The 26,606-nt window shown below is 62.8% G+C and overlaps 1 protein-coding gene across 2 annotated transcripts in view; it reads left to right on the forward strand.

Annotated features, from left to right (window-relative positions):
* Positions 1–766: 766 nt before the first annotated feature.
* The window catches only part of ZFPM1 (zinc finger protein, FOG family member 1), a 76,021-nt gene continuing 50,181 nt past the window's right edge, over positions 767–26,606 (forward strand). For both annotated transcript variants that reach the window (XM_039463374.2, XM_074401260.1), the window contains exon 1: positions 767–1,144. In XM_039463374.2, the coding sequence (XP_039319308.1) occupies positions 1,105–1,144 (40 nt within the window). In that variant the 5' untranslated portion in view covers positions 767–1,104. The remainder of the gene's footprint in view (positions 1,145–26,606) is intronic.

The raw sequence follows: 26,606 nt of genomic DNA on the forward strand, positions 1-26,606 counted from the left end.
CCAGCCTGGTCTGAGCTCACAGGGGAAGACCCGAGGTCCCGCTCTCCTTGCGGTCCTGAAGGCGGGGACCGACACCATCTGGGGTGGCAAACCCCGAGTGCTTTCACCGCAGTCTGGGACGGAAGCCCCCTCCTTGGCCCGAATCCGCTCCACACTCCAAGTCTGTCCCAAGACAAACGTGGGCGTTAAGACCTCGGGCATCCCGACCCGGTCGTCACTGCGCCCACCGCGCACGTGGAGCGGGCTGCGGAGCCCAGGGGTCCGGGGCGGGACCAAGGGCTGGGGGCGGAGTTACAGGGCGGGGGCGGAGCCTCGGCGTCCCAGGACCCAACCAGGTCGGGTCAGGTTTGGGGACGGAGCTGGCACCAAGAGGTGGGCCAGAGGGGCCTGGAGCCCGGGTGGATGAAGCGCCGCGGGGCAGCAGAACCGAATAGGCCTCAGAGTCCCCAGCCAGGCCTGGGGACATGGCCTCCGGGCAAAGCAGGAGTGGGGGAGGCTGGAGGTCTCCCGGGGCGGGGACGGGGAGGAACCAGGAAGGGGCGGGTCCTCCGGGTGGGGCGGGGCCAGTGCTTCGAAGGCCCAGCCGGACAGGAGCGGGGCCGCGGCGCTGGAGGCGGAGCCAGCGCCGGGAAGAGCCAGGCGGGCGGGGGCGTGGCCGCGACGCTGGGGGCGGAGCCGGAGTGGGGCCGGGGCGGGGCGGGAGGTGCGGCGGCCGACGTCGCTCAGGCCCCGCCCCGCCCCGCCCGCGCCTCCCGCCCGCCCGGAGCGCCCGAGCGGTGGCCGCCTGCTCCGCCGCTCGCCGCCCGCGGATTCCATTGAGAAAAGCCGAGCGGCGGCGGCAGCGAGTGCGCGGGAGCAGAGGAGCCGGCACCCGCCCCCGGGGCAGTCCGCGCGCCCGCAGCGCAGGGCCGTAGCCTCGGGCCTCCGCGGCGGCGCCAGCGGTTCCCGGGCCGGGCGCGCGGGCAGGGGGCGCGGGCCGGGGCGGCCGCGGAGACCGGGGGCCGGGGGCATGAGCGGCCCCGCGGTCCCGCCGCGCCCCCGCCGCCCGCCGCCGCCCGCCCGGGGCTAGAGGCGGCCGCCGGGAGGGCGCGCGGCGCCGGAGACATGTCCAGGAGGAAACAGAGCAACCCCCGGCAGATCAAGCGTGAGTCAAACTTTGCCCGCCGTCCCCGCCGCGCGCCCGACCCCCGCCGGGGCCCCGCCGCCACCACCTCGCCTCCCCCGCGCCCCCCCGTCGCCGCTCTGCCCCGGGCGCCGGCGACCTTCACCCCGCGCCGCGCCCCCCGCGCTGTGCCAAGCGCGCCGTAATCTAATCTCTGCCGGCGGCCTGGGCCCCCGCGTCTCGGCTTGGGCACCGGGGGTCCAGCCCAGGAGGGGGCCGCCCAGAGGCTGGGAGGAGGGTGGTTGGGGGCGCGGCCCGGGCGGTGCCCGGCCCCTCGCGGCCTGCCCCTCCCCCGCATCTGTGAGATGGTGCGGTGATAGGGCGGCCCCGATCTGGGCTCAGATAAAGTTTAAAATATTCCATTCTGCAAGTCCCGTCCTGATAAGATCGTTCTGTCGGGACGGGCTGAAATTGTGATCTTATCTGGCGCAGTTGACTCTCCCAGGCTTTCTATGTAGAAGCAGAGAGACCTGGGAGGGAGAGGGGACACCCGGGGCCGCGTGGAGATACCTGGTCAAGTGGCAGGGACCCGCCCGCGCCCACCCCCACCGGTGCCGCTGCACAGCCGCAGGACAGGGGAGGGGGCAGCGCGCAGCTGCGGCAGCCTAGGCACTTGGCTCCAGCCCCCCAGCTTCCCCCTCCCCCGCCCCCGTGCCCTAGCGCTAGGGTCCTCAAGCCAAGCCCTGCTTGCCTGGCGACACCTCCTGGACCCTGCGAGTGTCCCAGCCAAGGCGACATCGGCCACAAATGGTGCCCTCGGCATCCCAGGGGGCTGCTCCGATTCAGAGAAGCGCCTCCCAGGACGCAGCCCCGGGCCGGGGTCGCCCCTGCAGGCGACCAAGTTTCTCGCTGGTCCGACTCCCTGCGGGGTCAGAGGCTGCTGCCCCGCCGCCACACTGCCGGTGCCCCAGCGATGAGAACTGCGCTCTCGGGACCACTGTCTGGCCTGGGCCTCTGGGTTGTACCAGGAGAGAGCGAGCGCACAGGAAGCGCCCCTCCCCACCCTACGCCAATAATAACTTTGCGCCTCCACGATAGGGCCCAGGCGCAGGTCTTCCTCCCCGTGGCGCCTCCTCGGAGCCTGACCTGCAGGTTGTTTGAGCCCTGCCGGGAGGCCACGACGCAAACCCGCCCACTGCCCAGCCGCAGGCGCCCGGACACTGCCTCCTTTGTCCACATGCCCGCTGCCACCAGGACCCCTTCTGCGGAACGGGGATCACAGGCATGAACCGGGTTCCCGTAACCCAACTCCCCCGAGCAAACGGGACCTGTTTTCCGAAAGTCGCCTTCTATCATGTCAACTCAAGTATTAAAAACCACCCACAGGTCCCGATCTGCGCTCGTTCTCTGGTTTCTTTTTCCTTCCTCCCCTGAGCGCCTCTGTTGGGTTCTGGGGCGCGCGCGCGCGCGCCTGTGTGTGTGTGTGTGTGTGTGTGTGTGTGTGTGTGTGTGTGTGTTTGTTTCTCTGTGATGAGAAATGCAGATAGCTCGGGCAGGGAGATCGCAGGTTGGGAACCGATCACCAGAGCTGATAAGGCCGCCAGCGCCAGCGAGAGCACGGAACTCAGCCCATCAGGGCGGGCAAAGCGCGCGCACTTTGGGAACTGGGACCGCGGCGGATGCACCGTGCGCCCTCGCGGCGCATCCTGGTTGCGGCCCGGGACCGGGCAGGGGAAGGGCCCGAACGAGGGAGGCGAGGCCGCTCGCGGCCCGGGGCGCCTCCTCCCCCTGGCAGATATCAGCATGTTAAGATGCGGAGGCTGACTGTCACCAAGCGGCGGCCCCCGCCCGCCCTCCAACAGCGCCCGTGCGTGCCCCCTGCCCTGGGCTCACCTGCGGCCCGGCCGCCAGTGCGGAGGGGCGGGGGCCGAGCGCCTCGGGCCGCCCACCCCCACCCGCGCCCCCATCAAAGCCCTGGCGCAGCTGCCCGCGCCTCTGTGCGCCTTTTGTTCCGTGCGGAGATAGATGTGCCGCGCTGATAAGGCGCACAACCGATGGTGGCTGCGATAGGCGCTTCCATTTATTAACTTCAAACGTGGGAGCGGGGGCAGGGTGAGGCGGGAGCGCGGCCTTGGCCGGCCAGATGGCGGAGGCGATAGGCCGGGCCGCCACGGGGAGCGCGGGGCCGGGGCAGCTCGGGACCCCCAGCGCCCCCAGCCCGCCGAGCTTTCCTCCCTCCCGAGTCGATGTGAGCTCCGATAAGCGCTGGGCCGGTCTGCTCGATGGCGATCGCCAAGAGCGATAAGAGGCCTTATCTTTGGCCACCAGGCCCGGCCGGGTTGGAGAACAGCGCGGGGGCGTCGAGGCTGGGGCGAGTGGGAGCTTGGAACTGCCCGGGTGGGGGCCGGGGGGCCGGCGTCCCTGCGCTGGTCTGTCTGGGGGAGTTTTCTCCCCAAACACACTTAATTACCAAGAAGTTGATCCTCCCCTGTGGCCGGTGGTACAGTCCATCAAAATGAAAGAAAACTGACTTTGCCGAGGCCGGGAAGGGGAGCGGGGCGGACACCCCGCCCCGATTCCTCTTAGATGGTGCGAGACCGCTGGAGGTGGGTTTGTCACCTCCAGAGAGAGGAGATGGTGTTTTCCCCTTGAATCATGCTGGTGTTGTTGGCAGTTGCTGGCAAGAACAAGTGTATGCTGCTTGGAGTTTTCTTGGAAAAAAAAAAAAAAAAAATCAAGGTGGTTTCCATGGCCTGGGCTGCTCTGGCGGAGGCCAGTGCGCACTGTTGAGGAGGCACTTGCAGACCTGCCTGGGCTGAGCACTGTTTGCTGAGCACTGCTGCATGCAGGCTCTGGGTCCCGGTAGCAAATGAGAGGGGCTGAGGGCATCAGAGGGGCAGCGAAGGGGAGCAGGGGACACATCTGGTGGTCAGGGACACTTTTTGGAAGGAAGTGATCTTTGGCACTGCAGGGCTGGCCTCAGTTTCTCCACTGCTGTCAGGGGAGTAGGGCCCAAGAGGCACCTGCAGGGGGACAGTTCGTGCCAGCAGGCACGGGTGAGGTCAGGGGAGTGGTGGAGGCCAGGCAGGTCCTCAGTCTCCCACTCTGAATAATGGAGTCAAGACTAGGACCTGGGACTGGGTGTCCCCCAGGTCAGGCTGGAGATATTGAGGGTCCTCAGAGGCCCTTTGCAGTGGAGGGTTCCATGGATCCCCCATGCCAGATGGGTAGGGCCTTCTGGAAGGAGCCCGGGGACGGGGGTGGGGGGGGTCCCTGAGCCCCTCCGGTCCCAGCCCAGGCAGCTGCTGCAGCTCAGAGGAAGGCGTTTTTCACACACTCTCAGAGTTTGATTAAACAAATCATTGGTAGCCACAGGATGACTAATTCACTCCAAACTTCAAAGTCACCCACCTGCTCTCCCCAGCAGCCCAGCACCCACCCGTGGGGCTGGCGGTGCCATCTGGCAAGGGCCAGTTCCAGTTCCAGAGAGGGCTCAGGGGCCCAGAGGGAGATGGGTGGTTTCTGTGCTGTGTTATGACCATGAGCGGGATGTCTGCACACAGCCATCCACACTGGGCTCCTGTGCAAGGTAGGCACTTGGGTGTCCAGGCTCTCAGGGGCCACCTTACCACACCCACGACCCCGGGGGTTGGCAGAGCATCCAGGAAAGAGGAGACTTTGGGGGCCTGGCTGACCCTGGTGCCCAACCACTGGGGACAAGTTACTGTGCCTTCCAGGGCTCCGTTTCCCCCTGTCCGAAAAACAAGTATGACTGTCTGCCATCCAGGGGCTCAGGTCCTGCCCTCAGCTTACCTGGTCCTTGGCCCAGTCGCCCCGTCCCTGGTTACCACCCCAAGGGGAGCAATGCCTGCACCTGCCTGGCTCTTAGGCTGCAAAGCCATCGCTGTCACCTCAGTCCTGGTCCCAGACACGTTTTTCTCTTTCTCTCTTTTTTTTGAAATTAAATTTTTAAAAAACAGACATGGGGTCTCACTATGTTGCCTAGGCTGGTCTCAAACTCCTGGGCTCACGCTCTCCTCCCAGCTCAGCCTCCTAAACACTGGGGTTCCAGACATGAGCCACTGCACCTCCCATTAAGCCATGTTTAGCAGAGAGAATTAGAGATCAGGAGGGCCGCTCCAGGCTCCTCCACCCCTAAGCCTGGACTCCAGCAGGGTCAGGCGGACCCCGGAGCCCACACTGTCACCCAGCTCCGGGCCGGTTGTGATTTGCCCACTTTCCTGGGCCTCAGGGAAGGGAGGCGGCCCTTCTGTTCATGTGATGGGAAGAATAATACTCATATCATCTAATGCTTACAAGCCATCTCTGTACCAGGCTGTGTATTAACTTAAGGCAGTCCTCTTCTGATCACTCTGACATCTGGGGAAATGGAAGCCTAGAGACGTTTCTTGCCCAAGCAAGTGATGGAAGCAGCAACGGGACCCAGGTGGCCAGGCCTGCGCTGTTTAAGGGTCTGTCCGTGGACACCAAGCTGCCTTCTCACCATCCTCTAGCTTCTGCCTGCTGAAGGGCTCTTAGAAGCCTAGAAGGCTTCTGCCTGCCTTCTAGGCCACCCTGGGCCTCGCTCAGCCTCAGTCTGCACATCTGTGAAATGGGCCTTTGAGACTAGAGGCCCTCTGAGGTCTTTCCCCAGCCCCTCCCTGGCTGACCCCCAGATGGCCTCCTTCCGAAGACATTACTGTGTCTGAGGGTCCCCTGGGAGGCTTCGCCAGGCCCTCCCTGGACCCGGGACTCCCGTCAGCATAGCCAGTCCCTCCCCGGAGGTCACCAGGAACCCAGCGTGGCATCCAGCACCACTGGGGATTTAAATGGGTCAGTTGGGGAAGAAAGGAGGAGGGAATGTGATGCCATTAATTGTGCCCCTTATCTCCTGTTTCTATGCCAACCAGACGTTCCTGGGCTTGACGGGCTTGTGAATAATACTCCCGCTGGCCTATCTGCCATCAACAGCCTCCTCCTGGAGGCAGCTGCTGCCTGGCTGATTGGTATCGCCAACCCCATGGACCCGGCCCGGCCATGCTTGGGCCTCTGCCGGTGCTCCTGCCCACCCAGCCACCATACTCCTGGGCATTCCTGGAGGTGCCCAGTACTCCTGACCCCATTTCACAGAGGGGGAGACTGAGGCTGCAGCGCAGTTCTGCTCTCCAGACCTCATCTGCTACTCTGCACTCAAGCAGGAGTGGCCCAGACTGAAGGGAAGGGGTCCAGAACCTGCAGAGGGCGTCACCTGCCCCTCGTCTGGCTGCACAGCCTTGGTGAGTCCCGCCACTCTGGCCGCAGATGACCCCATGGTGAGGGCACAGCCACCTGCACACCGCAGGCAGGGCGTGCAGCCTCATGAGCCCGGGGGGGCCAGCAGCCAGCAAGGCTGAACTCGTTAGGGCCTGTGAGAGTTGAGACTCGGGGGTCAGTCCCGGCCCCACAGAGAGGGCCTGCCGGAACTCACTGTCAAGTGAAGGCTCAAAACGGACATGGCCTTCTCACACCCCAGCTTTGCCCTTACACATGGACCGCGGGGCAAGGCCTGCCCAGGTGAGCCTGTTCTCCCATCTGCAAAGTGAGCTTAATGATAGTACCTGCCCCCAGCACTGCTGTGAGAATGGAAGGAAAATGTGTTATCCCGGACAGCTGCCGCAACCCACGCCCCCTTCTTCCCCTCCTCCTCTTCCTTCCCCTCCCCCTCTTCCTCCTTCCCCTCCCCCCTTCCTCCTTCCCCTCCCCCTCTTCCTCCTTCCCCTCCCCCTTCCTCCTTCCCCTCCCCCCTTCCTCCTGCCCCTCCCCCTCTTCCTCCTGCCCCTCCCCCTCTTCCTCCTTCCCCTCCCCCTCTTCCTCCTTCCCCTGCCCCTCTTCCTCCTTCCCCTCCCCCTTCCTCCTTCCCCTCCCCCTCTTCCTCCTTCCCCTCCCCCTCTTCCTCCTTCCCCTCCCCCTCTTCCTCCTTCCCCTCCCCCTCTTCCTCCCTCTTCCCCCTCTTTTCCTTCTCCTCTCCCTCCTCTCCATCCTCCCCTTTCTCCTCCTCTTCCTCCCCTTCTTGTCCCTCCTTCCCTTCCTCCTTCCCCTCCTCCCCCTCTTCTCCTTCTTTCTCCCCTTCCTCCTTCCTCTCTTCACCCTCCTTTTCCTCCCCTTCCTCCTCCTCCCCCCTCCTCCCCTCCTCCCCTTCCTCCTCTCCCTCCTCTCTTTCCTCCTTCCCCTCCTCTCCTTCTTCTTCCTCCTCCTCCTCCCCTTCATGATCAATCACTTGGGTTAGATCTGCGGTTTTCAGCTTATCTGAAATGAAGAAATCTCTCTTTCCAAGCCATCTCCCAGGACAGCCCAGCATATGAAACATACAGGGACCCTGCCTTGGAAGGGCCCCTCAACCCCGCAGCTCACAGAACTCACTGCGCCGGCCCCAGGTCGGGCAGCCCCCAACGCCCGCCCTCTAACTGACTGGCCCTCCCTCCAGCGCGGCCCGACTCCGAAGGCTGTGTGGCCTTGGCATGTTCTTGCCCTCTCTGGGCTGGGGCTTTCCTTTGGCAAGGGCAGCAGTGAGGAGCTCGGATGATGCTACTGCACATGCCTCTCCACCTCCCCACCCAGCTCTGGGAGAGTCTGGACCAAGCCAAGCCAGAAGCGCTATGGGGTCAGGCACAAGCGAGAGGCCCCGGGCTTAGCGAGGACAGTCCCCAGTCCTCTGTGAGCAGAGCCAGGAGAGGAGGGGGCTGCTCTCAGCCTGGGAAACTGGGTCCTCGCAGGAAGGCACACTGTCAATTCCTGGGGAGCTGCCGCCTTCCCGGGCCAGGCCATGTCGTGGTGGCACCCCTCCCTGCCTCGGTTGATTCAATGGGCACACCCATTTTTCAGTTGAGGATGGGAAGGTCCTAAGAGGCCAGAGCTCCAGTTGTGCCAGGTGAGGAGGAGGAAGTACTGGAGGGGGAGGTCTGGACTCCAGTTCTGTCTGGGTGAGGAGGAAGTAGGGTAGGTGGAGGCCGGGGCTCCAGTCCTGTCTGGGTGAGGAGGAGGAAGCAGGGGAGGTGGAGGCCGGGACTCCAGTCCTGTCTGGTGAGGAGGAGGAAGCAGGGGAGGTGGAGGCCGGGACTCCAGTTGTGCCAGGTGAGGAGGAAGTAGGGGTGGTGGCCTGGTCCTACCCTCTGCCTGACGCCAGCTTTCATGTTTAGCACTTAAGCACCCCAGAGTGAGGGTGGTGGGTGTGGCTCTCAGCGGGGTGGCCTCAGCCAGTGTCCTCCATATGCCTGCCTTGGGGAGCTCCTCTTTAGAGTGGAAATAACAGGGTCCCTCCTAACAGAGCTGTTGAGTATTCTAACAGGGCGGGTATGCAGTAGGTGCTTAAATAGCATCTGTTTGGAGCAGACCCAGAGTCCCGGGTCAAGAAGGGACCTGAGCTGCTCATGCCAGGTGACATGGTGTTCCACCCCCGTGGGCCTCGGCCTCGCAGCTGTCCATGGGGCCGGTAAGGACAGAGATGGTGGGTGGCCTGGTGAGGACCAGGATGCTTTCTGGGGGGCCCGGGTTCCCCCCCCAACCCCGGGTCTTTGCCCTGCCACCCGCGATACACCGTCCAGGACTGCAGGCCGATGCTGGCCTTCAACTCTGGAGAGGGAGGTGAGGAGGGTGAGGACTGCTTGGGACAACAGCTGGACCTCACGTCCTGGCCTGGCCTTGCTGTGAGCCTGCGGACTGTCCCTCTGTTTCTGCTCTTGAAGGAGGAGCCTGATGAGAACAGCTCCCTCCCGGCCACTGTCGGGGGTGCAGGCTGGGAAGGGCTGTCTAGGGGCATGGCCTCAGGGCACTCTGTGGCCTCTGAGCTGCTGGTTGCATTATTGATATTTTGCCAAAAGCCCAGAGGTCTGGAAGTTCAGCAGAGTCCCGCTGGCCCTCCCCGTCAGCCAGGTGTCAGGTTTGGAAGAGAGGAGGGCCTCTCCCGAGAGCTCCACGCCCTGGGCTGGGCGGGCCTCACACCCAAGCCCCAGCCGTCGGCTTCCTTCCGGAGATCTGCCTTGGCACTGGCCAACCCATTTTACAGGCAAGAAACGGAGGCCCTGGAGGCGGTGACGTGCTCGAGGTTATGTGATGTGGGAGCTGGGTCCGTGGACCCCGGGGGTGGGCCGAGGTTTCTCTGGGCAGTGCCCACGAAGCCTCCCAGGCTGGCAGCGCCACCGCATCAGGGGCCCGAGAGGCCCCGGTTCCTCCCGTCTCTTCCTCCCTTCCCAGCTGCCCCGAGTTTGGGGGAAGGCAGTGGCCTGCTGGGGCAGGAATGCAGAGGCTGACCTTGGTCCCCGGCCGGGTGTGCCGATAAGCAGGCCCCTCCCCTGGGCCGCCCGGGCCTCTGTCTGCTTCCCCAGGTCCCCTGGGCGGCTGGCAGCGGCCTTGGGAGCCTCGGCTTCCCCCGCTGTGGAATGGGCGTTGGGGGCTGGAGCGCAGGCCCTGGTCTCCTGGTTCCCCTCAGTTCCCCACCCCGGCTGGCGTGCCACCGGCTTGAGGAGGGCTCCTGTCTGTTCAGCGCCCCACGGGCACCCGCCTCCTGCCCTTCTCCAGGCCGCTTAGCTTTGGGTTCTCTGCCCATTTCTCACAGGAGAAAACGGAGGGTGAGAGAGGGTGGCAGCTGCACTGGGGTCTCGCGTTGCGTGGAGCTCCGGCTGTGGAAGCGGCAGGGGACAGGGTGGCCTGCGTGAACCCGGGCCCTCCAGGACTGTCGGGGGTGCGGCTTCCTGAGAAGGAGGGGCAGCCACCGCGGGCGTCCGGGTTCCTCTGGGAGCTTCCCTGCGGGCAGCCACGGCCGGAGACCGGCTGGAGTCGGGAGTGGAGGGTTCTAGGCGCTCTGTCGCTGTAGGGAGGTTACTTTGCTTCTCCAAGCCTGTCTCCATGTCTGCAAAATGAGGATATCGCGGGGCACCAGGCTGGACTCCGGGGGTGCCCAGTCCTGGTGCAAGTCACTCAGCCGCCCCGAGTCTCAGCTTCCCCGCCATAAAACGGAGCAGTGATGCTGACCGCACGGGGCTGCGAGGATGGGCGCCACCCGGCACAGGAGATGCAGCCTGGGCCAGGGCCCCGTGGGGTCTGTGCTGTGTAACGGAACCACACACACAGGCAGGCTCCCCCTCCCCTCCCCAGGTCGCTGACCTGCCCAGGTGCCTCTGCCACGGCCGGCTTCACGTGGACCCGCTCCTTGCCAGTTCTTCCTGGCCACCTGCACCTGCCGCCGCCTCCTGCCCCAACTAACCTTTCTTCCATCAAGCCCCCACTCCCAAAGTCAGCCCCCGGGAGCAGGATTGGAGGATGCCCCAGGGTCACGGCTCCTTCCTGCAGTGGCGCGCACGGGGAAGGACCTGCTGGGGAGTCCTCCGGGAACTGTACAGGGCCTCATGATTGATGGTGTGTCCACCCTGGACATTCTCAGCCCCCAGTAAGGGACCAGGTGCCTGCGGCTGCCCCCTCAGCCTCTCCTGGAGTTCCTCTGGCATGAGTGGCCACAGGGCCTCCCCCCGATGCAACCCCAGGCCTGAGCCCCTCTCCATGCTGGGCCTCCAGGCTCACCAGTGCCAGCAAGCATTCCTGGGCATTCACTAGGCCCTGCCTCACGCTCGGCCACCATGCCCAGGATTTGATAGGTGTGACCTCATGTCCACCCGGCAGCCTTTGAGGGAGGCCCAGTGTGCAGATGGGAAACTGAGGCTTAGAGAGTTTCCAGGTCCACCCCAGCCCTGGGATTGAGCTCCTACACCTGGGCAGGGGAACCACCAGCAGATACTTTGTGGAGGGAGTGGGAGGAGGACAGCAGTGGTGGTTTTTACAGGAGACCTTTCCCTGGTCCCACTGGGCCAGAGGATGCTCGTCTTCAGGCTGAGGAAATGGAGGCCTTCCCCTCTCTCCAGGCAGATCCTCCTCTGGGCTCAACACTGTGCCCTCCGGTGGTGTGACCCTGATCAAGTCCCTTCCCTGCTGTGGCCAAAGTGGCCACTGCAGGGCCTTAGAGATGTAGAAAAGAGATGAGAGCCACGGCCAGACCTGGCACACAGGGCACGGCCAGCCCCGGGCACACTCAGGGCACGACCAGACCTGGCACACATGGCACGGCCAGACCTGGCACACAGCGCATGGCCAGACCTGGCACACAGGGCACAGCCAGCCCCAGGCACACTCAGGGCATGACCAGACCTGGCACACAGGGCACGGCCAGTCCCAGGCACTTCTCAGAAGCCCCAGATGGTGGGTCCGGGCTTCAGCCAGCTAGGAGTCCTTGAGAGACCATTGTTCCGCAGCCTGTGGTCCATCTGTCAATCCTTGGGGATGGAAGGAGTGGACTGGAGGCTCCTTCTTCCCGTTGGACAGAGGCGCTCTGTTTCGGGCCTGGGTGCCCCTTCTTGAGGAAGGTCCTGAGGACAGGTGAGCAGCCCCCCAACATTTGGGGGTGCCCTGAGCACACCTGAGCCCGAGGGGCTGAGGCATGTGAGCCTTGCCTCCGGTCGGGACCCCCAGGTGCCCCCGAGCTGCCTACTTATGACCGATGGTTCCCGACCCCAGGCCTGGGGCCTGGATGTGCTCCAGGGGTCGGGGACAGGATGCCCTGTGAGTCCCAAGGTGGGGGGATGGGGTGTTTGCACCTCAGTCCTGCTGCTGTCCCCAACACCGTCTACCCTCTTTCCACTTCATGGCACAGCTCAGGAAGGCTTGGGAGTGCCCCAGCCTACCGGGGACCCTGAGGCGGTCAGCTTCCGTTTTACCCATTGCTCAGAGGCCCACACCCACCGCCACCAAAACCAAATGCTTTCCCAGAGAGCAGAGAGGCCCCCTACGCCCCCCGTGGTGGTGGCTGGTGGGCACCCAGGCCATCCCCATATCCTCCCAGCTCTGCAGGCTGCAGCCTGGCCGCCCTGTACTGTCTCCCCGGTCGGGCCTCTGGCGGGCACGGGTTTCAGCTCCTGTGATAACTGGGAAAGTTGAACTGGCCCCATTACTGCACCGAGATGGTGGGGGAGATACAGCCTGATAATGGAGGAGATAGCAGCTTCTCGGTGGCCAATAGCCCAGCCTCTCCACCCATTAACATTCCCCACCAGCGATCCGCCTATCTCCTCCATTTCCACTCCTCCCGAAGATAAGAATGGAAATTCTGACTTCATAGCTCACTGATTAAAGTGTCTGGATTTCTTGATAATACACAGATAAATTATGTTTTTCAAAAAGAAAGTAGGGAGGAGGGTGAGGAGGATGGGGGCCTGGGGTGAGTGGGAGCCCTTGGCCATCTCTCCCAGCCTCTTTTGGCCCCTGGGCCAGGCCGTGAACCCTCAACCTGCCCCACCTCGGCCTCTACAGTCCCCGTGTCCGGAGGCACAGAGTGAGCTCACGGCAGGGCCCAGGCTGGGGAGGCACAGGCAGGGCACAGCGTCCGCTCAGAAGAGAAACAGCAAGCACGTGGTAATGCTGGAGACTGAGGCACAGGCCTGTGGGGAAGCCCTCTGTCGGGGAAGTGCCCCTCCCAGCACCTCCCAGCAGCCTGGTGGTGGGCAAAGGGTGGAGGAACAAGCCAGAAGTGGGAGCCTGGCTGGCTACTCGTGCCTTGGGACATGACTCCATACCTCGGTTTACCCACCTGTGAGATCAGTGGGAGCACAGGCCCCTCCTCATAGCCTTGCCAGCCATGCAGTGCCCCAGGGCAGTCTTTTAACCTGTTCGGGTCCCTGCTGTTCCCCCTGGTGTCTATAACAGTGTCCTGTTATACAGTAGGTGCTTAATAAATGCGGAGGGCCCGGGCAGAGGCCCATTGGCCAGCTGGGGAGGGGGAGGGGTTTGCCTGCCTGGAGAAGCCCTGTGTGCTCCCTGCTGCTGCGCCTGACAGCTGCACCCAGATGGGACTCAGGTGCCATCGCGGCGTCTGTCTGGATAAAGCCGCCTCCTTCAGCTGATCCGAGATCCCGTGCTGATGGAGCGATTAGCAGCGATTAGGGCCCGGCGTGCGGCTAATCCTCCTGCTGAGGGACAGGTGAGGCAGCCATAGAGGCGGAGGGGGAAACCGAGGCCTGGCAGCTGCGATGTCTCCTAGAGGCAGTGGCCCGGCCACTCCGTCGCTGATGGAAAGCCTTGGTGGAGCCGCCCGGGCTCCCGGTAGGTGCAGGGCAGCTTGCCATGTCCCCGTTCCTGGATTTTATTTTTTACGTGACTCTTGAGAAATGAGATCCTCTGGGATCCCAAAGGCAGGATCGCTGGGGCCGTGCGGACGGTGATGTTTCTGGTGGTTCTGGGGCCCCACAGTTGTAATGATCCTGATGGTGGCCCGTGGTCAGGCCACAGCTCTGTGCGGAGCCCCGGCAGTGCTGGCGTGGAGTGCTCCATAGCCCAGAGAGGGGCGCCTATGACCTCATTCTCCTCGGAGAACTGAAGGTTCATCCAAGTTGAGTAACTCACCCACGGTCACACAGCATGGAGAGAACAGAAGGGACTCTGGCCTCTGGTTTAGGCTTCATCCTGGCTGCAGGTGCTGGGGTGTTTGCAGTTGGGGGGCAGCTGATGAGCCTCCCAAGGGGCTCACCCCTCCCATTCAGGGAAAAGGCCAAGCACAGAGAAGGCAGGGGGCAGGTGAGGACCACGCAGCCCGTCCTGGCAGTGCAAGGGGACGGTCTGCCTCTATTCTTGTTTCTTGGGTTCATTTCACCTGCCCCCAGAAAATAGGCTCCTTTGGTGAGAAAGTTGGTTTCTTGCTATCTTTTGAGTTTGGTTTTGTTTCAGTATTCTAAAAGGAAGTCAGCTATTTCCAGTACACTGGGGTGTGTATGTGGGGGAGGGGGAAAGTGTCAGCCTCAGTGACCAGTGTGTAAATCCCGACCCCTGGCCAGCAGCCCAGGCAAATGACTTCACACCCCTTGGTCTCAGTTTCCTCACCTGAATCATGGGCATGGTCCCAGTTCCAGCCTCCTTGGCCTTTGACGAATGAGACAGGACAGAAGTGGGCAGAGCATCTAGGGCCCTTGTGAGGCCGGGTCTCAGTCAACCCGGGAACAGAGGTGTTATTAATGGGGGGGGGGGGACACGTGCGGGGTGAGGGTCCCTGCAGTGGGGCCACCTCTCCAAAGCCCTCTCTGCCCTCAGCCCACCCTCCCTGAATCCTGCCGGCATTCTTCCTGCACTGTTTCAGCAAACAGCTCCAGTGTGCTCGTGACCTGTGAAGTTACCCAGGGCCCCGTCCCATCACACAGCAGACAGAGTCGCTCTAGAACATTTGTCCCTGTAATCCCAGAGTCCGCTCCTTGTGAACCCCGATAGTTGCCACAGTCACCCAGACCCGGGGCCACAGCAGACAAGCAGGGGGTACAGCCTCTGCCCCCATGGCCCTGGTTCTTCAACATCCCAGAGGCTTAGTCCTCAGTGTCCCCATCTGTCAAATAGGGCCGTGCAGCCCATGGCCAACCCCCCAGGGTCTCCCCACCCCTCCCAGCTTTGCCTGTCCAGGGCTTCTCAAGGAAGGAGCTCAGCCCCTGCCCAGTGACCTGCTGAGAGGCCCTGGTTCAGGTCCCAGCTACCCCTCCTTTGCTGTGTGACCTCAAGCAAGCAACTTCAGTTCTCTGGGCCTTGCTGCCGCTATCTATAAAATGGGGGGCCAGCCCCCCTCTCGTAGTCCTTTCAAGGAGCTGATGGTGTAGATGGCAGGACCTGCCCTACAGGACATGTGTGTGGCGGCTGCTGTTGTCCTGTGACCTCTAGACCCCAGTCCTCACAGCCGCCTCAGATCCCTCCCTCCAGTCACAGGCTCTAGCTGGCTGCTGGGTGTGCTGGGCACAGCGGGCCCTAAGCTGACCTGTGTTTTTCCAGGCTGGGGCCTGAGAGAGGGAGGCCCCCACCTCCTAGTTCTGTGGCTTTGGGAGGTGGGGTGGGGGTGTTTTCTACCCTACCACCCCCCAACAAAAAAGAAAAGAAAAGGGAACTTGATAAAAAGGGTGATGCGTGCTGTGCTGTGGAGGAGGTGCTAGCTATCACCGGTATCTATCTGCCTGCTCGAGCTGAGCGGCCCCCCTTCCCCTTATCTCACCCCACCCAAATGCCAGGAACAAAAGCAAGAACAGAGTCTCACCCAAACGCCCACCAGCCCATGGCCCCTGACACACCTGCAAGCCCACTGTCCCGATGCACCATGAGCCACTGCCCCGGACGCACCCAGGAGCCAACTGTCCCCAGTGCACTTTTGAGCTCACTGTCCCCGACACACCCTCGAGCCCTCTGCCCCCAACGCATGGAGCCACCAGATCTGGAGTATTGTCTGCATTATTTGGTTTCCCATTTTCACAAAACTCCTGAGTGCTCGGAGTTCTCTGAAAGTCATCATCATCATCACCATCATCATTTTGCAAAGAAGGCCCCAAAATAGCCCTCCCTGAGACAAGGCAGCCAAAAATAAGAAGCCGCCCTAAGCAGCACCCCTCCCAACCCTAGGAGGGATGAGGCCGGCCTTGGAGAGGGGCCGGGACTTGGGGCCAGGTCCTAGCTGTGCTGGCCTCTTGGCTATGCGACCTTGGGCCAGTACCGTTCCCCCTGTGAGTCATCCCTTAATGGATGTCAGGGAACCCTGCACTGTAAATAAATTTCCCCACCACCCCCAGGCAGCTCTTTTCTGCTCCTAGACTGGGGGCCCGGACTGACACCCAGAATCTGATACCCCTGGCCCCGCCCCCATGGCCGGGGCACAGCCGTCCTAGCCAGGCTGCTGGTAGCCAATGGAAATGGGGTATGCAAATGAGCAGGGGTGAGGATCAGGGATTGGCTGAGCTGCTGTGTTGGGGTGGGGCCTCCTCCAGGGGCTGCCCTTGACCTGGGGAAATAGTTCCCACCCTGAACGGGGACACCTCCCTCGGCCTGGGCACCACCTGCTATGGAAGGGCCCGCCTTTTAGGGCCCTCGATGCCTGAGCACAGGCGGATGGACAGGCTGGCCTCTGGATGACCTGCCAACCCTCAGAGCCCAGACCCACATGGCCTGAGTTGGGGACCAGGACCCAGGAGTTATGGAGAGGAGGCAGCCACTCCCAGGTGGGAACAATGAGTTCACAAATGGGCAGGGACGGCCAGCCTCGCTCCCACCCCGTGTCTGGGCCCACTCCAGACCCTCCTGCAGGCTGCCTCCATCACTCCACCCTCTCCCCGTGCTGACTTCCACCCGGGACCTCATTCTGCCAGGCTTCTGAAGTGCTGGCCGGGCCAGGGATGTACCACCATCTTAATGAATGACAGTCCCAACCCCTTTGCCCACCCTCAGTTTCACCATCTGTAAAACGGGAAGGGGGTCTAGTAGGTCTGGCTGCTAGGATGATTTCTGGGCTCTTCGGCAAGTCCTTTGCAGGCCTGGACCTCAGTTTCCCCTTCCACACCATGAGGCTGAGGTGGCAGGTGTTCTGGGGGTCTTCCCTCTGTCTGGGGCTGTGGCATAGTCTGGAAACCTGAGGTCTTCCAGATTTCCCATTGTCAAAAATTCCTGTGCCAGGAGACCATGTCTGTGGGAGGCTTAGGACACTGTGGGAAGGTATGCCTGTGTTCTGCATCCACAGTGCATTGCACAGTGGGTCTTGCTGACAAACCAGAGTGAGGTCAGCCCCGCCGCCCAAGACCTGGCTGGAGGCCCTGTCAGTTCCCACGGCACCTGCAAATCAGCCACAGGTGTGGGTGTTTGTCAAAAATGTGTAAGTGGAAAATAGTGACGGGGTGAGGAGGGAGTCTGGGCTGAGATCTGAGGAGAGGAAGTAGGGAGGGGCTATCGGACCAGAGCCAGACATCACCTTGGCCGGGGCCCCACCCTCGATGTGGGGTGCTGTGTATCTTGAGTGGTGAGGGCCAGAAGTGCATGCCTGGCGGGGGGGAGGGGCTCCCCACGAAGCCCTCCCAGTCTGCAGAGGGGCCTGCATGCATGCAGGCAGCTCTGTCTCCCCCAGGACAGCTCAGGGCATTTAGCAGGTGTTCACTAAATACCCCAGCTGATTTCTGGATCTGCTCCCTATACCTGGCCTGTCCCCGAAGGCAAAGCAAGAAAAAGAAAAAAGAAACTGAGGCCTGGCACAGTGGCTCACGCCTGTAATCCCAGCACTTTGGGAGGCCGAAGTGGGCAGGTCATGAGGTCAAGAGATCAAGACCATCCTGGCCAACAGGGTGAAACCTTGTCTCTACGAAAAATACAAAAATTAGCTGAGCGTGGTGGTGCGTGCCTGTAATCCCAACAACTCGGGAAGCTGAGGCAGGAGAATCGCTTGAACCGGGAAGGCAGAGGTTGTAGTGAGTCAAGATCATGCCACTGTACTCCACCCTGGCAACAGAGTGAGACTGTCTCAGAAAACAAAGAAAAAGGAAACTGAGAAAAAGCCAGGGCCTCCAGAGCCAGCGTTTTCGTGGCCAAAGGCCACTCCAGTGTGGGGGCAGTGGAAGCGTCACCTGCGGAGAGCCAGGGTCCTTGTCCCTGCGGCCAGGCTGTGACTCACTCCTCACTGAGTGCCTGTTGTGTGCTGGGCATGGGCCAGGGAGCCCAGGTGACCTCAGGGAGCCCCAGCCTGATGGGGGAGAGTGAACAGAGGGAGGACCCTGATCCTGGGGTCTGACCTACTCTGTGGCAGAACCGCTGGGGAGGCTGTTGCTGGGAGACTGTTTGTGTGGCGGGCTGGGTGGTGACACTGAGAGACAGGTGAGGACGCAGCATGGGAAAACACGTCCTCGCCCAGCACACAGTGGGAGCTCTGAGCAGGGAATGAGGTCGTCCAGGCTGGGGTGGGTGAGGCAGCATGACACACTGATCCAGGGCCCAGTTCCGATGCCCGCACCTCACCCGGCGTGGTCCAGCCTCCAGGAAAGGCATTCCCTTCCTCTTGTGCCCTTGCCAGCCACATAGTGGGCTGCCCAGAGACCACCTTCTGCAGGAGCGAGGGGGCCCAGGAGAAGGAAAGCCCAGCTCCCCTGCAAACACCATGGGCCATGCTTTTCCTCTCCCCTTACCCTGCACTGGCCACGATGGGCACTCTGAATCCAGATGAGAACAGGGCTTCCTGAGCTCCCAACCTGACCCTGCAGGACTGGAGCCGGGTGTGACCTCCACCCTCGCAGAGGCCAGCACCCAGTGGGTCCAGTCCGGGCTGTAGCATCTAGGCTCTGAGATGACCGTGGCTGCAGTGGCTCCCGCACACAGTGTGGGGTCAGGGCCCTGAGGTGATCATGGCCATGGCAAGTCCGTGCACAGTGTGGGTGGGGGTCAGGCACCGAGATGTGGGGTCCACGGCGGCTCCCGCGCGCAGTGTAGGGGTCAGGGCTGCCGGCTCTGAAGCCATGTGGCCTGGGCGTGAGTCCCTGCCCGCCACTTACAGGGTCCCCTTGGATCTACCACAGACACTTGAGGCTGTGGCTGAGACTTAGGCTCGGTCTCCATCTCTATAAAATGGGGGCTGGGAGGGCCCTCAGGCCCTGGAGATGGCACTTCCCAGGGTTCTGGGGCTCAGCCTGGGTCTGCACCACGTTTACAGCGGGTTATTCCTGAGGGGATGTGCAGATCCACAAGAGCTTTGGGTGGGCTGGGACAGGAGCCACGTGGGCTGCAGGGAGTGGAGCCAGAAGCCTGGGCCTCCCTGGTGAGATCCCGGCAGGGACCACTCTCAAGACAGGTCACCTCATCTGGGCTCCTGCCACACATGGCCACCGGCAACCCCACCCCATCTGTGGACCCACAGTTCAGGTAGGGAGGTGCAGGGCTGGACCCCAGTGAGACCCGACCTCAGTGTCCACACCCAGCAAGTGGCCCGAGATGCAGTGTCGGGCAGGGCAGGTGCCCTCGGGGCACAGACCGGGGTGTGCTGGGTCTGTGCCTTGGTCCCGGGAGGAAGGGAAGAGGCACACAAGAGCGCCTGCTGTGCACCCTACAGCGCGGAGAGAGTGGCTCTTCCTGCTTTTTTATTTGATTGTTTTATTTTGTTCTGTTTTTTTGAGACAGGAGTCTCACTCCCTCACCCAGGCTGGAGTGCAGTGGCACAATCTTGGCTCACTACAGCCTCTGCCTCCTGGTTCAAGCGATTCTCCTGCCTCAACCTCCCAAGTAGCTGAGACTACAGGCGTGCACCACCACGCTCACCTTATTTTTGTGTTTTTGGTAGAGACGGGGTTTCACCATGTTGGCCAGGCTGGTCTCGAACTCCTGACCTCGTGATCTGCCTGGCTTGGCCTCACAAAGTGCTGGGATTACAGACGTGAGCCACCACACTCAGGCTGACTTTTCTGTTCTTTTATTGTGGTAAAATGTACATCATATTTCCCATATCAACCCTTTCCAGCATACAGCTCCGAGATACAAGTGCCTTCGGTGCTGGGAACCCGGCAGCTGTGGGTCCCAGAACTCCATGCGCCCCCAGCACGCGCTCTGCCTGATCGTGGCTCCCGCCCTTGCCCCAGCCCCACTCGGCGTCCGAGGCTCTGGCTCTGCGGGTTGGAGGTTCATGTGTTAACTCCTGGTTTCAGGTGGGGAAGCAGGGCCAGGGCAGGTCTGCAACACGGAGCTCAGAGCTCTAGTGCCCCGCAAGCTTCCAGGACGCCGCAGCCCTGGGCCCCACCGGAACCGGGGGCCACCTGGGCAGGAGGTCTGGGCATAGGCCGTGCAGCGCTGTCCTCCCCGTGGGACCCGGAAGCCCTGGTCTCTGCAGCTGTGTCAGGGGAGTGGTCAGTTTGCTGCCTGGGACCCTGTTAGGAGAAAAGGCTGAACGGAGCCAGAGCACGTGACTTCCTCCTTTCTGAACAGCATCCGAGGGTCTGGACACCAGGGTCCCCTGGGTCTGGGGTGAATCCCTGGGACGGCCCACCTGGAAGAGGTGGCAGGAACCACCTACCCTCGGGCTGTGGTTGGATTCTGTGAATGAAAGCCTGGAATCTCCTAGGCTCGTGGGCTCACCCGCCGCCCCTCTGGCCTCAGCCCAGCTGTACAGAGGTTGATAAGGGCCCCTCTCACGGCGGCCTGGAGGACAGGGTGCAAGCGCACCCACAGGCCTGGCCTCGAGGGCCCCAGGTCAGGAGGAGGGTCGGCCGCTAGGGAGGGCCATGATGTCTCACCGTCCTGGGGTCCAGGCGCCGCCCCACCTCTCTCCTGGCAGGGCCCATTCTGCTGAAACCGGGCCCCCTTCCAGGGAGCCAGCAGCCTCCACCCATCTGACTCAGGCTGTCCTGCGACGGCTCTGGGAGCCGTGGCCCCCACCCCATCTATCAGCCCTTATCATCCATCTGGGGAGGGGGTTGCCCCCAGCCGCAATGCTCAGGCCCTGCTGCGACCTCTCCTCCTCCTGGGACTCTGGCAGGCCTGCAGCCCCATGCATGGCCTCAGCCAGCCTGCCACACATATGGCCTGACCCCATGCTCACCCTCACCCTGTGGTTTTGCCCCCATGGCCCCACGTGGCCTCAGCTCCACTACCCACGTCCCATCCCTGGGCTCTTCCCCAAGAGGTTTAGTAATCGGTTCTCCAGAGTGAAACAATCTCATGTAATCTATCAGTGGTTATCAGCCCCATCGGAGGGCCGGGAGTGGCCAGGCCCAGAGATGGCGCCAACCCTCAACGTCGATAAAGTTTCCGAGTTCAGCAGTGATGAATGTTGAGTAAGCGTAGGCCGAGCCGATAGGATGTGGACTTGGCAGGCTGAGGCTCCGGCTGAAACCAATCTCTCCCCTATCAGCTGGGCAGGGCTTTCTCAGGGCCCGGCTCTTTCTTCCCTCCTCCTCTGCCCCCCTTTCTCTCTGCCTTGCCCCGCCCGGGCCCCTGCCCCTGGGGACACAGGTGGGGGACCAGCCCATTGGCCCTAGCCCCAGAGAAGAGGCAGGCTCAGGGCAGGGGGAGCATCCCAGGGAGCCCAGAAAGGTGGCCAGAAACCAGGTGGCCTGCCTGGAGGGGGTGGCAGATACAGCAGCTGCCACGCTGCGGTTCCCCCAACATCCCAGTGACCCTAACACAACCTGACAGATTTGGGCATTCTGCTCAGTGTCTGATGGTGGCTTCCCACGATGTCCCAAATAAAACCCCAGCTTCCTCCGAGGCCTCCAGGACCTGCCTCCCCACTATCCGCCTCCTCTCGTTCCTGGGCCATGTGGGGCCCCTTCGCACTTCGAGGTGGGGGGGCTCTGCCTTCATCGCCCTCTGCCCTGGGCTCTTCTCAGTCACAGTAAAGGTCATCCTCTCAGAAGCACTGGTGACCAGCCCGTGTGAAGCCAGGCCCCCACACCAGCCCGCTGTTCTCCGTCCTGAACACCGTCCGAGCCTCCGTGGCCCCCACGCCAGCCGCTCTTCTCCGTCCTGAACACCGTCCGAGCCTCCGTGGCCCCCATGCCAGCCGCTCTTCTCCGTCCTGAACACCGTCCGAGCCTCCGTGGCCCCCGTGCCAGCCGCTCTTCTCCGTCCTGAACACCGTCCGAGCCTCCGTGGCCCCCGTGCCAGCCGCTCTTCTCCGTCCTGAACACCGTCCGAGCCTCCGTGGCCCCCGTGCCAGCCGCTCTTCTCCGTCCTGAACACCGTCCGAGCCTCCGTGGCACCCTCCATCCTCCCACACCGGGACGTTCATTCGCCCCGGGTCTGGGCCCACTTGCCCGCTCGTACCAGCCTGCTGCAGAACCCCCAGAGCTGTTGGGAACTGGCATCTGGGTCCCCTGTGCCTCCTGCAGAGCCTCCCATCCGCGGTTCACAGCAGCTCTGCAAGAGGGATGGGTCCATACCCATTGGCTAGATGGGTAAACCAGAACCTGGGCAGGCCACTACACCCAGAGCCAGGCACCGCCTAGATTCCACTTGGCCCTGAATGGCAGCTGGCCTGAGGCCCCTGCTGGGACCAGGCAGGGACTGGTCTGGCTGCTTTCTGCCTCCGTTTCCCTACAGGCCTGTGCTTAATCCTGGCAGAGCTTCATAAACTGTGAAGGGCTATGCACTCGTGTCAATGGGGATCTGTCAGAGGGAGCCACAGCTCCGGGAGGAGACTTCCAGGTGCCAGCCCCGCACCACAGCAGGCGAGGCAGGTGGACGCTCCCCTGGGGTGTTGAGGGTGCTCTGGCTTCAGCCATGCACGGGACACCCAGCAGTGCCCAGGCCTTGGGGAGCCGTCAGAGGGCAGGATAGGCAGCCGCACAGGGACCACGGCGAGAGCAGGAGGGCACGCACTAGGAGGGAAGACATGGGACCGGGGAGGGCCTCACCAAGCCATGATCCGCCTATGACACGGAGCCAGGAGGGGGAACTGAGGCCAGCAAGGGGAGAGACCAGACCTCGGGCCTGGGAGCCACACAGACCTGGATTCCATTCCCACCCAACGAACCCTGCACATGGGCAGGGGCCTGGTGGGGGCGCAGCCAAGAGAAAGGTGGATGGAGGAGGAGGGGATGAGAGCTGGACTCTGAGAAAGCCCAAGGCCCCTCTCCTGGCTGTGAACAGGGACAGAGAGTCGGGGTTGTGAGGACCCCATGGACCCGCCGGGTACAGGGAGGGCTCGGGATAAGGGCGCAGGCAGGCCACTGGGTCAGCATTCCTGGGTCTGTGCTATCTGTGTGACCACCTGAGGCTTGCTGGCCGCTGCCCACCACTGTTACCTCCTCTGCCCAGCGAGGTGCGGAGCTCACAGGGGCCCAGCGCTGCCTGCAGGCAACACTGCCTGAGACAGACACATGCCAGAGTGCCTGGACCCACCCTCAGCCCCCTAGGCAGCTGCTCAGCCTGGACACGGTGCAGCCAGAGGCCCGGCATGGGTGAGGGCCCGGGGCACTTAAGCCCACCAGGTCCACCCCTTGGTTACTGGGTTGGCCACAGAAGAAAGTGGTGGGACTGAGGGTGTGTGGGTGCAGGACTCCCTCCCAGTGCTGGTGCCCCCTGTCCCTGAGTCTCATCCCTCTCCTCATGGCGCCCCCACAGCCACCCAGGCCTCAGACCCCACAGGAGCAGGTAGCCGGGCACCTTCGGCCAGCCAGGTGGGACTCGGCTCACCACCCTAGGGTGAGCAGGCTGAGACCCGAAGGCCCCTCCCTGGAACCAACCGAGGCCCCATCTCTGCACAGCCTCCCTGCTGGGGAGCCCAGGTTGACCTAGCCACACCCTCTCCAAGCCAGGCACACCCCACTGGCCTGTTTCCAGCCCCTGACCCTTCCTGTGCCCATTGGCACTGGCTGAGTACCTACTGTGTGCCAGGCACCATTCTAGATGCTGGGGTGCGGCCATGAACAGAGGTGAAGGGAGGGAGGGAGGGCCACCAAGTGGCAGGGGGCCAGCGTGGGAGCCAGGGAGGGAGGGAGGGGAGAGGGCAGCCAGGGCAGGGCCGTTTTCAGAATCCAGGCAGGAGCTGCGTAGGGGGTTGGCTTTTGCTCTGAGAACCCTGGTGAGCCATGGGAGGTGTTTGAGCAGAGGAGGTGAGGAGTCGGGGGCTGCTTAGTGAACATGACCGCAAGGCCAAGCGTGGCTAGGGAGACTGCTGCTCACACAGCAGGTGCCTCGTGGAATTCAGGCTGCAGGCACCAAGGGAGGGAGCTGGACTCTACTCGAACATACGGTGGGGACCAACCTGGGCCAGGGGCTTTTCTCAGAGGGGCAGGGTAAGGTAGGGCGCTCGAGGGCCCGAGATGGTCAAGCTAAGCCGGTGGCCTGCAGGGCTCCCCACTCCTGGCATGGGACTGATTTTAGCTGCAAGATCCCAGCCCCCGGAGGGCAGCGCTTTCGATAAACACACAGGATGATAGGGATGGAGAGAAGTGTTGGACATGAGCACACCCATGCTCTGGGGCCCTCCCCATACCATCTGCTGAAGGGAGACCTTCCCCACAGCCCTGAACAGGTGCTCCGGGCTCCCCCTGCCCGGCTTCCCTGCCTTCCGTGCCTTCTGTGAGGGAGTCAGAAAATGGACATAGAGGGAACCACATGAGAGGAGAGGAGGAGGGAGGGCAGAGGAGGCATATGCGCCGGGCGTGGGGTCAGCAGAGAAGGACACGGGAAGGAGGTTGATGTGAGAATAAGATTTTCAATGACTCCTTTAATACTCTCGAAACAAGCATGGATTTGGGTCACCGCAGTGTGTGTCTGTGCGAGAGACTGGACCACGTGGGGCCGGGGATTTTATTTGGGTTGCATGTTACCACCCTATCCATTTTCCAGCAAATTTTTCTGCCTTTAAAAGCCAAACAGGGCTGGGTGCCGTGGCTCACGCCTGTACTCCCAACACTTTGGGAGGCTGAGGCAGAAGGATTGCTTCAGCCCGGGAAAAAGAAAGATGAGCACAGCATGGTGGCTGCACCTGTGGTCCCAGCTACTCGGGAGGCTGAGACAGGAGAATCGCTCACATGTAGGCAGTTGAGGGTGCCACTCACCGTGATTGCACAGCTGCACTCCAGCCAGGGCAACAAAGCAAGACCCCACCTCAAAACAGAAAAGGAAAAAGAGTATGCTTCCGAGGATGCAGTTGATTGTATGTGAATTCCATCTCAGTTGAATATTTGTAAGGCTCTTGCTGGGAGACTGTGAGTCAGGGTTCAGGGCCCCTGCTCAGGGCTGCTGTGAGTGTCTGAGGCTCTTGCTTAAGTTACTGTCACAGTGGCCGGGTCACTGTGGTGGCGGCAGCCACCTCCTTAAGCTTGGCCTACTGGGGACACTGGCATTCAGCAGCACCTCCTGACGAATGGCCGGGAGGATATGTTGGGCTCTGAGGCCACTTCAATGGCCTCGGCCCTCTGGGAGCTCACGACCTGAGGCTGCCCTTGGTGGGGAGAGCAGGGACAACAGGCCTGGGGGGCCGATAGGTCTGGGACTCATAAGAGGAGCGAGCTCCCCATCGCAGGGGGAATGCCAGCTGTGTCCATCTGCTTCTTGGTGGAGCCACTCAAGCCCCATGTCTCCCCTGCCCTGGGCCCGCTGGCACAGTTGAGAGGCAGGACCCATGCAGGAGGGTATCCAGGCCCAGAAGGCACAGCCCAGATGAGGGGCTCAGGCCACGTCCTCAGCCTGCCACGACCCTCTGGGACCCTGGAGGTTCAGCCGTGCTCCTGCTGCTGGCCAGGGCGCTGCTCTGGTAAGCCGCACTCTCACGGACACTGGTTATTGCGGTTGCCCTGGCTAACAGCGAGTGCTGACCCGAACCGATGGAGCTGCTGGCAGGCCGGGCGGGGTCTCTCTGCAGCCACCGAGCGCCTCTGCATCCGCGTCTGCGTCTACACAGCTGTCCCTGTGTTCTTTCTTTAGCACCTCGCACGGGCATCTATATAAGGGGCGCTGTCGGGGTTGCCGGTCCTGGCTTCCGCGGGGCTCCCTGAGCTGTGGGGCTGGGCACACGGGGCCCCTCCCAGTCCAGCCGGAGAATCAGTGTGACCTGCAGATAAACGCAAAGCTCTGGCTGAGCTCAGGCCCTGGAGGGGAGGCCTGGACCGTGGGAGATGGACCTAGACCCAGGGGAATACCTCCATCAGAGGGATGAGGAGGCCTCAGCTGCACGGAGGGTGAGGGTTCACACGCAGGGGGCAGGGAGTACTGAGGCCTCAAGGCAGGCGCAGCAGGGGAAGGAATTGGGGGCCACCCTGAGGACCTGTGAATTTAAGCAAGTAAATGCTGCCTGCAGAAAACAAGTGGGGACTTGCTGAGGGGCCTGGACCCCATGTGGCAGTGGCAGCTCTGGGCCACATCGGGGTGATGGGTGGACGTGAAGAGGCATCCAGGAGAGCCCAGGCTCCAGGGACGTGGTACTGAGCCTGGGCTCCCGGTGGGTGGGGAGACATGGAAGGCACCGTCCGCTCCGGGCTCTCCCAGGCTCCGCCCCCCACTCCCCCGGCTGCCCTGTGCCTGGAAGTCAGCCTGGCTGCTCAGTAGATGGTGTGTGGAGTACCACGCTTGGTCCTGAGGGTGTGGGTGGTGAGTCCTGAGTCCAGCTGCATGGCCAGGGTCCCCATGCAGGTGGTGCTGGGCTGGCGTCGCCAGCAGACCCCGCTTGGTCGGCGGGGCTGGGCTGTTGCTACTGCTGCTCTCTGCACCTCAGTTTCCCTGCTCGGCCAGATTCACGGAATGAGAGGCACTCCTAACTGGGCCAGGGGGCTTGGGGAGCATCGGCTGTTCACCAGGGACCGGAGGAGGGGCCACTTGGCCAAGAGGTTGAGCCGTAGACCCAACTCGCGTCAGCTTGGGGTCCCAGGCCCTCTGCGACGGCTCACCACAGCCCAGACCCGGCTGGGCCCCAGTCACCCTGTGCTCCCGCAGTGTGGCCTCCACAGCGTGGCCTTCACAGGGCAAGCAGGGTTGTCCCCGTCCCCCCTCTGTCCCCACTGTGGCCGAGCTGCTCGATGCCCAGCAGTGGGAAAGTCTGAATCTGTTGCTATTTTCTCTGTTGCCGGGGCCTTATCTGGCCGCTGTGTGCCACCCGGAGGCCAGGGTCTCTCTCCTGGCAATACTGTGACCCCCTCCACCGGCTGCCCAGGGCCAGCTAGACCAGGAGGCCAGCCCGGGGGTCTTTCTTTTCTACCTCTCCAGCCCCAGCACTCTCCCATCTCCC

This window comes from Saimiri boliviensis, chromosome 1 (assembly GCF_048565385.1).
Source record: "Saimiri boliviensis isolate mSaiBol1 chromosome 1, mSaiBol1.pri, whole genome shotgun sequence".
In the NCBI taxonomy this organism is placed as follows: Eukaryota; Metazoa; Chordata; class Mammalia; order Primates; family Cebidae; genus Saimiri; species Saimiri boliviensis.